At 34.5% G+C, this 9,526-nt stretch overlaps 3 protein-coding genes across 3 annotated transcripts in view; 2 read left to right on the forward strand and 1 right to left on the reverse strand.

The window, feature by feature from the left end:
• Positions 1–1,183: 1,183 nt before the first annotated feature.
• Positions 1,184–9,526, forward strand: part of LOC107592852 (transcription factor HES-5-like) — a 17,785-nt gene continuing 9,442 nt past the window's right edge. Inside the window, exon 1 of the mRNA XM_016282420.1 lies at positions 1,184–1,242. The gene's annotated coding sequence lies outside the window, so the exon portion shown is untranslated. The remainder of the gene's footprint in view (positions 1,243–9,526) is intronic.
• LOC107592854 (transcription factor HES-5-like) lies at positions 2,473–3,313 on the forward strand. The gene is made up of 2 exons (XM_016282423.1): positions 2,473–2,770; positions 2,877–3,313. Exons 1-2 carry the CDS (start codon positions 2,714–2,716, stop codon positions 3,279–3,281), a joined length of 462 nt encoding a protein of 153 aa, XP_016137909.1. The 5' UTR covers positions 2,473–2,713; the 3' UTR covers positions 3,282–3,313.
• Positions 7,243–8,269, reverse strand: LOC107592853 (transcription factor HES-5-like). Its single transcript, XM_016282421.1, has 2 exons — positions 8,083–8,269; positions 7,243–7,976 (listed from the first exon to the last, which is right to left on the reverse strand). The coding sequence occupies exons 1-2, from the start codon at positions 8,137–8,139 to the stop codon at positions 7,572–7,574; spliced, it is 462 nt and encodes a 153-aa protein (XP_016137907.1). The 5' UTR covers positions 8,140–8,269; the 3' UTR covers positions 7,243–7,571.

Genomic DNA, 9,526 nt, shown 5'->3' on the forward strand with positions numbered 1-9,526 from the left:
GTGGATCATTTTGCAATTTTCCTTTTTGAGGAACAGTGATTATTAAACTCCAGCTTGGAATTGATGTCATTATATACAGTGAAGTTTTGGCTTCACTTTATCTTAGATGTAATGCGCTTGAATGTATAATTTGCGAGGCATGTATTCAGCTGTTTGAGTACTTCCAACTTCACGTGATTCAACATGCGTTTAAAAACATTTCGGTTTATAGAAAGAATGAAATTTCCCATCTATTTTGATGGGTTACTTACTTATTTTCAGTGATCTCAAATTGTGCTTCACATTGAAGCTAGATTTAATTTTAACCTCATAACGAGCCTTTGAATAAATAGTTATTTCTCATTGTTGGAGCATGTTTGGACAAATCTTGTCAGATTATAAAGTTTTAAACAGTTCCTTTTGGGAACAAGTTTGTTACTCATTCCTTTCATAAAGGCATGTGTTGTGATGAAAACGGTTAGGTTTTCAATGACTCACTTGTATTGTATCAATATACATGTGTATTTGACATTGCACGTGTAATGTGCAACACATCTGTTTTCTCATTAGAGATCTAATACATTTAATTGCTCTTCAATCATCTTTTGCTTTTCACTGGTATTGAAAGTTATGAGCAGAACAGGTTTAACACAATAAATGTTTAATAAGTAATACCGGTTACAACATGTTAAAACAAGTTGGATTAAATAACAAAAACGCCTTTACGAAAGGCATGGTTAAATTCGAGACTAAAACTCAAATGACATGATTTTCTCGTTAAGTTATGCTTGCCATAGCCTACACTGTAGACAATTCTCTAACTAGATTAAATCGAAAAGAACATGCAAATGTTACATTAAAAAGTGAATTCGCCTAAACAAACGTTATGTCAAGCAGATAGTCTCTACATTAATTGTTCTTCCTTGGTCTCCATAATGGCACTCTTGACGATGATCGTTCTGGTGAACTGAAGTGCATCTGATTGGTCCTTTGTAGTGCGCGTGCAGAGACACGTGACGCAGCGTCTCCTGTAAGCACTGCGAGAATCCGCGCGCGTAGCTGGATTTGGCGCGTCTTTTAAAAAAAAAATCAACGGTCATCTCCAGAATATCGGCTTTGTCAAGTCTAACAAACTGCCGCTCGGACATTGGTGTAGTTTTGTGAAATAACTCTCTCAGATTTTCGATACTGCGGTTGATTCTGTCTCTCCGTGTTTTTCCCCGCTAGAATCTTTCGAAACTGCGTAGAAAGAAGAGAAAAACGGTAAGTTTGACAGTGAGTTATGGGTTAAAATAGAGACCAGAAAGGTCATATTACACTTACTTTGTGGTTCTCAGGACATGATATGCTCTCACGGCGTTGGTATTGACTGACCGGTGCCATTTTGTGATGATTTAATGAAAAAGTGTGTAAAATCCTCCCCTTATCATGAAGTCTGAGGTAAGAGTTATTTCACACCGCCAGCCAATCAGAGACGCGCGCGAGCCGCGGGCTTTAACGTGGAGACGGCGGTTTCACGGCGCACGGGCTTCCTTCCTCTCCCGCTGTGGGAAAACCTGTTTTTATACAGTCTGTGGGGAAAACACTCAGTCACGGGCCACTGAAGTGTGCCTGACACCCGCTTAGAAGTCCAGTAGTGCTGACAAGACCAACAAGTCGGTGTGAGGCAATAAAACGCCTCGCACACGCTTCAGACAGAGAGTCTTTGATCCTGAGGTGTTATGGCTCCGCCCGGCCTCAGGCTACAGGTTACTGCGCTGATCTGTGTTATAGACGAATGCTGATTTTTCAAAGTGAATTTTGGATGTGATTTTAACAATCTGCTCACGCTTGAGTTCATTTAATGTTTACATTTCTTTTTAGCTGATTATCTGAAAAAGTTTCAAATTCCACATTTCAGTTTGACTTGAAGAGAATTTGGTCTTCCTGATAGAAATCATTGAAATAATCTGATTAACTGCCACATCAAAACATTAATTAGTAACAGACGTTATTTATTTATTTAGCATTATTGTTGTTGTTTATTTATTAATATATTTAATACATAATCTACATTGACTTGGGGAATAGTATAATAGCTCCTGAAATAATATGAATATTTCTTCTTTTTCTTTTTTTATTAGTTTCACTAAAAATGAAAAAATGAATATTATGAATATTTACAAAAATATTACAATTATTAATATGTTTTGAAAAAGGTTTTTAACAAAGTATAGATCCATATTTAGTCTTAAGGTTTTTAGAAAAAAATGAAACTTAAACATCTTATTTTTACTTTTGAATGACCTGGCTTTTTGAAAAACCATGTGCTCTCGCCGTGATTATGGCCAGAAGCTGACATGGTGGAAGGAGAATATTTAATTCCCAGCACTGGATTGTGTTAGTCAAGAAAATGTTTACATCACGTGTAGATAAAAAAAGTGCATGCAAATCTTTAGTTTCATCACATTTATATCATTAAACACTTAGTTTGGTTATTGAACGACTGATTGACCTATTGATTTATTGGAACTAGATAAGGTAAATGCAAGTCCTGTGGGATTTGTACTGCCAGTGTTTGATTTGATTTGTGGAGGACGCCTCACCCATTGGCCTCCGAGTGTGGGAAAGCTAATCCTGACTGGGACTCATGGCTTTGTAATGCTAATGAGCTCCTATAAATAGAGGAGCACGACCCTCATTCCCAACACAACTGACTCGCTCTCCTCAGAGAAAGTTCTCTCCATCTGAAAGAATGGCTCCAACCTACAAGACTGACTACTCTAAACTTTCCAACAAGGAAAAGCATAAAGTAAGTATTTTTGACACTTGAAATGCAGTTGTTTCTCAACATCTCTCTTTTGTTCTGCTATGAATTTTGAAGCAAACAACTAACCGATTGTCTCCTTCCTCAACAGTTGAGAAAACCAGTGGTGGAAAAGATGCGCCGAGATCGCATCAACAGCTGCATCGAGCAGCTCAAATCCATGCTGGAGAAGGAATTCCACCAGCAGGATCCAAACACCAAGCTGGAGAAAGCTGACATCCTGGAGATGACGGTGGTTTTTCTGAAACAGCAGCTGCAGCCCAAGACCTCAGCTCCACAGAAAGCCCACTTTGACGGCTATTCCCAGTGTTGGAGGGAGACCGTGAGCTTCTTATCTGGAAACACCAAGGTGGACGCTGTACGTCAGCATCTGAACCACTGCCAAGAATCCCAGAGATCATCTAAAGACCTCACTCACGTGTCTCCAGCTTCCCATCAGCCCAGCAAGGTGAAGCAGGAACCATGTGCTCACAGACCTCTCTGGAGACCCTGGTAGACGATGAAAGACTTCCACAGAAAAACTAGATGGTGGTTTTACCATCTCTTATGTTGTAGGAGATACACATTTCCAATAATATAATCACCTGTGGTTTTTATTTCCATCCATAAACTAAGTAGAAGTGCCATAAAAAGATATTCTTTTAAGAAATTAAGTGAAAGTGACGTACAACTCACAATTCTGAGCACAACTCAGAATTTGTGCTCTGCATTTAACCCATCCAAGTGCGCAAACACACACAGTAGTGAACACACACACACCCCCAGAGCAGTGGGCAGCCAATTATGGGTTCGGTGCCTTGCTCACGGGTCTCACTTCAGTCGTGGTATTGAAGGTAAAGAGAGCGCTCTTCACTCCCCCCACTGACAAACTCTGCTGGAACTGAGACTCGATGAACCCATGAACTTTGGGTTACAAGTCTGACTCTCTATCCATTAGGCCACGACTGCCCCCAGTTTTAACTTAACATAATTAACTTAGAGAAGGAGTTAAAGTTCTTTATATTTTAGAAACTGTTTTCCACAGTGTGGAAATGTGGCTTCAGAACAATTGACATATACTAAAAACAAGACAAACATTAAAAAACAAGAAGATACAGTATAATTAAAACCATGAAAAAGAATAAAAAAATACAAAAAAATGAAAAATAACCATGAGATATGCATTAATTAATATTCCATTTAAAATACTTAATTTAAATAAAATTCTTTTAAGTGTACAATGAAAAGCAGTTGGTGCACAATTTTCACTCAGAAACTGCTAGTAGATTTCACAATTAATTTACAAAGAAAAAGAATTAAGCATGAATTTTTGAAGTAGAAAGACTGAAATAGTATTTCCTTACAAAAAGTAGTCCAATTATGTTTTTTTTACAACTTTGAAGTCATTTTATTTTACAGTGTATAAAATAACACATAAATTATAAGAATAAAGAAATAAATAACAATAAAAAATAAAATGTTTTTTTAAAACTTTGAGGTCATTTTTACAATTTTTTTACAGTGTATAAAACAACATACATAAATTATAAGAATAAAGAAATAAATAACAATACAAAATAATAAAATAAAATGTTATATCTATACAGTTTATTCAGTTAAATGACTATTCTTATGAACTTTTGTAACTGATGTAATTTCCTTCTATGTAATTTGATCATTTTTACATTTACATGCAGTTATACTTCAATCTGACAAAAAAAAATATTTCACCTAATTCATAACAATTATTTACTGAGATTTGAGGTTGGGTAAAAGTATTTCAAAAGTATTTCAAGTGCTGACACACTTTTCACGCCGCATGCACTGAAGGTGACACGCATTTTATGGGACTTTAGGGCAAATACAGTAGACGTCAGGATGGCCATGTGCCTCTGCTGAATTTACAGGAGCGGGAAGCCTTTGGTTTCTGGGTGTGAGGCAGTACACACTGAACAACTTACACTGAACACACACACACACACACACACGTATAGACACAAAAAGTGGCTTTCAGGATCCCCCTCCTCCTCCTCTCATCCTTTCCAGGTCCAAGCTGCTGATGTTATCAAGTGTTACAGAAAGCTATGTGATTGGCCCGTGAGTGTGGGAAAGCATCAGACGCTTCAGACCCATGCAGACAAAGCATTGTAAATGGAACGTGCTTGTGTGTCATCAGTCCCAACTCCAGCATTACGGTTCATTACGAGTGATTTCATAATAATAAAAATACCCTGGTGGGCTAACCTCTAATTTCTTTATCTTTTTTTTAATGACACAAAATGTTGTCACAGAAATGTTATATTATAATCTAAAACAATATGTTGAATAAAAATGCATGGTTATTGCATAAATAAAAGTTGTACTCTTTTAAACTGAAAACACTTTAAATACTTAAAACTGTTTATAAGTTTGGAGGTCAGCAACTCCAAAAATTGTTACCAAATTAGACTTTCGACATGAAACTGAACAGTTATTTAATATTTAATCTAAGTTAAAGTTAAACTCAGAATACCTCAGAGTTAATGAGTGTTATTTTAGTATCATTGAGATGCTTAATATTTTGAATTATATAATTAAATTATTATTTTTGTATTTTGCATTGTATTTTTTTATTTTGATTTTAGTTAAATACATTTTGTGTCTTGTTTTTATTATTTCTTTTAATGTCTATATTGTTTTATTAATTATATTTTAGTTTAAGGTTATTTTAGTACATCAAGTTCATTTCAGTGTTGCTTTGGCAAATAGCTAAAATTACATTTCAAAAACATTTGTATGTTTTTAGTTCATATTTATTTCAAGTAGCAACTTTTTAATTTTTTTAACTTTATATAATAACCCATGATGCACAATAATTTGCATATTAAATATATTTTAAACATGCCACTAAAACATGTTCAGGAATTTGCAAACGTACCTGAACATATAAGTGATCCTAACTATTCATCATGTAAGCTCGATTATGTACATAATTTATTCAGCGGTTTGCAACTATATCCTAAAAAAAATATCTAATGCATCCACATATTTGCATTCCTACCATTTGTTTTGTACTGAACAGAACTGTATGCTATGTTTTTAGTGTACAGTCAGTGTTTATGTGGTGACTTCATTGCTATTTATTAAGTACAATATATAGAGTATACATCAATGAAAGAATGATTTCAAATGATTTTTTAATAATTAGTTGCTTTTATTAAATGCAATGACAGACACACAGTGTCCACAAATTTTCAGCGCACAAGAATGCCATCATAAGAACAAATATTGTTTTTCTTTAGCCTTTACAAAAGGCTGTATCAAATCAACATCCATCAGGACCTTACAAAGAGCTCAGATTCTGAGCAATATCACTGTTTGCAAGCCAAACAACATTAGGATGGGGAAACAAGCCTCTAGACCAACACAAGGCAAATGTCTTATAAATCTTATCAAGAATAAAACAATTGAAACTTCAATATGAAGCAGTTGAAATAAACATAGAAATGGAAATGTGTATCTCCTACAACATAAGAGATGGTAAAACCACCATCTAGTTTTTCTGTGGAAGTATTTCATCGTCTACCAGGGTCTCCAGAGAGGTCTGTGAGCACATGGTTCCTGCTTCACCTTGCTGGGCTGATGGGAAGCTGGAGACACGTGAGTGAGGTCTTTAGATGATCTCTGGGCTTCTTGGCAGTGGTTCAGATGCTGACGTACAGCGTCCACCTTGGTGTTTCCAGATAAGAAGCTCACGGTCTCCCTCCAACACTGGAATACCTCAGAGTTAATGAGTGTTATTTTAGTATCATTGAGATGCTTAATATTTTGAATTATATAATTAAATTATTATTTTTGTATTTTGCATTGTATTTTTTTATTTTGATTTTAGTTAAATACATTTTGTGTCTTGTTTTTATTATTTCTTTTAATGTCTATATTGTTTTATTAATTATATTTTAGTTTAAGGTTATTTTAGTACATCAAGTTCATTTCAGTGTTGCTTTGGCAAATAGCTAAAATTACATTTCAAAAACATTTGTATGTTTTTAGTTCATATTTATTTCAAGTAGCAACTTTTAAATTTTTTAACTTTATATAATAACCCATGATGCACAATAATTTGCATATTAAATATATTTTAAACATGCCACTAAAACATGTTCAGGAATTTGCTAACGTACCTGAACATATAAGTGATCCTAACTATTCATCATGTAAGCTCGATTATGTACATAATTTATTCAGCGGTTTGCAACTATATCCTAAAAAAAATATCTAATGCATCCACATATTTGCATTCCTACCATTTGTTTTGTACTGAACAGAACTGTATGCTATGTTTTTAGTGTACAGTCAGTGTTTATGTGGTGACTTCATTGCTATTTATTAAGTACAATATATAGAGTATACATCAATGAAAGAATGATTTCAAATGATTTTTTAATAATTAGTTGCTTTTATTAAATGCAATGACAGACACACAGTGTCCACAAATTTTCAGCGCACAAGAATGCCATCATAAGAACAAATATTGTTTTTCTTTAGCCTTTACAAAAGGCTGTATCAAATCAACATCCATCAGGACCTTACAAAGAGCTCAGATTCTGAGCAATATCACTGTTTGCAAGCCAAACAACATTAGGATGGGGAAACAAGCCTCTAGACCAACACAAGGCAAATGTCTTATAAATCTTATCAAGAATAAAACAATTGAAACTTCAATATGAAGCAGTTGAAATAAACATAGAAATGGAAATGTGTATCTCCTACAACATAAGAGATGGTAAAACCACCATCTAGTTTTTCTGTGGAAGTCTTTCATCGTCTACCAGGGTCTCCAGAGAGGTCTGTGAGCACATGGTTCCTGCTTCACCTTGCTGGGCTGATGGGAAGCTGGAGACACGTGAGTGAGGTCTTTAGATGATCTCTGGGATTCTTGGCAGTGGTTCAGATGCTGACGTACAGCGTCCACCTTGGTGTTTCCAGATAAGAAGCTCACGGTCTCCCTCCAACACTGGGAATAGCCGTCAAAGTGGGCTTTCTGTGGAGCTGAGGTCTTGGGCTGCAGCTGCTGTTTCAGAAAAACCACCGTCATCTCCAGGATGTCAGCTTTCTCCAGCTTGGTGTTTGGATCCTGCTGGTGGAATTCCTTCTCCAGCATGGATTTGAGCTGCTCGATGCAGCTGTTGATGCGATCTCGGCGCATCTTTTCCACCACTGGTTTTCTCAACTGTTGAGGAAGGAGACAATCGGTTAGTTGTTTGCTTCAAAATTCATAGCAGAACAAAAGAGAGATGTTGAGAAACAACTGCATTTCAAGTGTCAAAAATACTTACTTTATGCTTTTCCTTGTTGGAAAGTTTAGAGTAGTCAGTCTTGTAGGTTGGAGCCATTCTTTCAGATGGAGAGAACTTTCTCTGAGGAGAGCGAGTCAGTTGTGTTGGGAATGAGGGTCGTGCTCCTCTATTTATAGGAGCTCATTAGCATTACAAAGCCATGAGTCCCAGTCAGGATTAGCTTTCCCACACTCGGAGGCCAATGGGTGAGGCGTCCTCCACAATAGAAGAGGCATCAATTATTTCATGGTTAACTGGCCTCGGGGCTCCCACGGAGGGAATGGTCTTCCACACACCCAACGTAACACAGGCAGGTTGCTGTACTTTTATTACCTGGGAACATCAGCGCTCGCTGATAAGGCTTCTGCAGACGGAGACTGTAGACATATGATCATTTCCCAAGGGATGCAAAGGAGATAGATAAGATGTCGCACACCTTATCAGGCAGAGACATGGATCTTGTAACAGCTGGCTGGAAGAAAAAAATATTTTTTTGCAGAAATGCTAATGGGTAAATTATAGATGTGATAGTAAAATTAGCAAAAATATATATACGAGGATAAAATATTGAATTGTATTTTAATATTATATACATGGACACTTATTTACATATGCACGTAATTTTATAATAAATAAAAAAAAATACAAAAATGATTTACTGTCAATGTGAACTGTAAACGTTATAATAGCTCTATTTATAATTATTATAAAGTAAAAAAAATATATAAATATATTACAATACAAAATACAAATACAAATACAAAATACAAATAAAAATGATAAATCTTCATAGGAGATCCTGTACAACAGCTGGCTGGAAGAAAAAGTATTTTTTTTATCTTTAAAAAAAATTAAGTTGTAAATAAACAAAGATTATTGGAGGATGTTTTACAAGAAAATACTATTTTAGTTTTCTACTTCGTTTCATATTTAATCCATTGTGTTAGGTTTCTTTGCAATTAATTTACTAGACATTTGAGTAGAAGTTGTTTCAAAGTAAATCCTGCATTTTTTTTTCAGTGTAGAACCTGAAAATATTTACTTGTATTTTTTTTTTTTTTTAGTATTATAATTGTTTTATTTACAACTTTTTTACAGTGTAAAAAATATTCATATGTTTGACTGATTAATTTAGTGAGACTTTCTGTAAGAAATATAGTAACGCCAACAGGTTATCAAGTGAGACAAGTTTTGTTTATTTTTTATTTAGTTGTATTTTAATATTATATACATATATGCACATTTATATACAAATGCACAATATTTTATACATTAGAAAATGTATAAAAAATAATAATTTAAATGTAATAAATATAAATTATTAAACTGAGTATAATAGATTAATTATATTGTTTATAATTAATGTGTCATTTATGTTGTTTAATTTTAAGTATCTATTATATATATATATATATATATATATATATATATATATATATATATA

Source organism: Sinocyclocheilus grahami, unplaced genomic scaffold, assembly GCF_001515645.1.
Source record: "Sinocyclocheilus grahami isolate Dianchi unplaced genomic scaffold, SAMN03320097.WGS_v1.1 scaffold160.1, whole genome shotgun sequence".
In the NCBI taxonomy this organism is placed as follows: domain Eukaryota; kingdom Metazoa; phylum Chordata; class Actinopteri; order Cypriniformes; family Cyprinidae; genus Sinocyclocheilus; species Sinocyclocheilus grahami.

Excerpts from the sequence above, each read along its gene's own strand:
- LOC107592854 (XM_016282423.1), top strand. The coding sequence starts at position 2,714 with ATGGCTCCAACCTACAAGACTGACTACTCTAAACTTTCCAACAAGGAA. Across the intron at positions 2,771-2,876 it reads CCAACAAGGAAAAGCATAAA|TTGAGAAAACCAGTGGTGGA; the intron begins GTAAGTATTTTT and ends CTTCCTCAACAG.
- LOC107592853 (XM_016282421.1), bottom strand. The coding sequence starts at position 8,139 with ATGGCTCCAACCTACAAGACTGACTACTCTAAACTTTCCAACAAGGAA. Across the intron at positions 7,977-8,082 it reads CCAACAAGGAAAAGCATAAA|TTGAGAAAACCAGTGGTGGA; the intron begins GTAAGTATTTTT and ends CTTCCTCAACAG.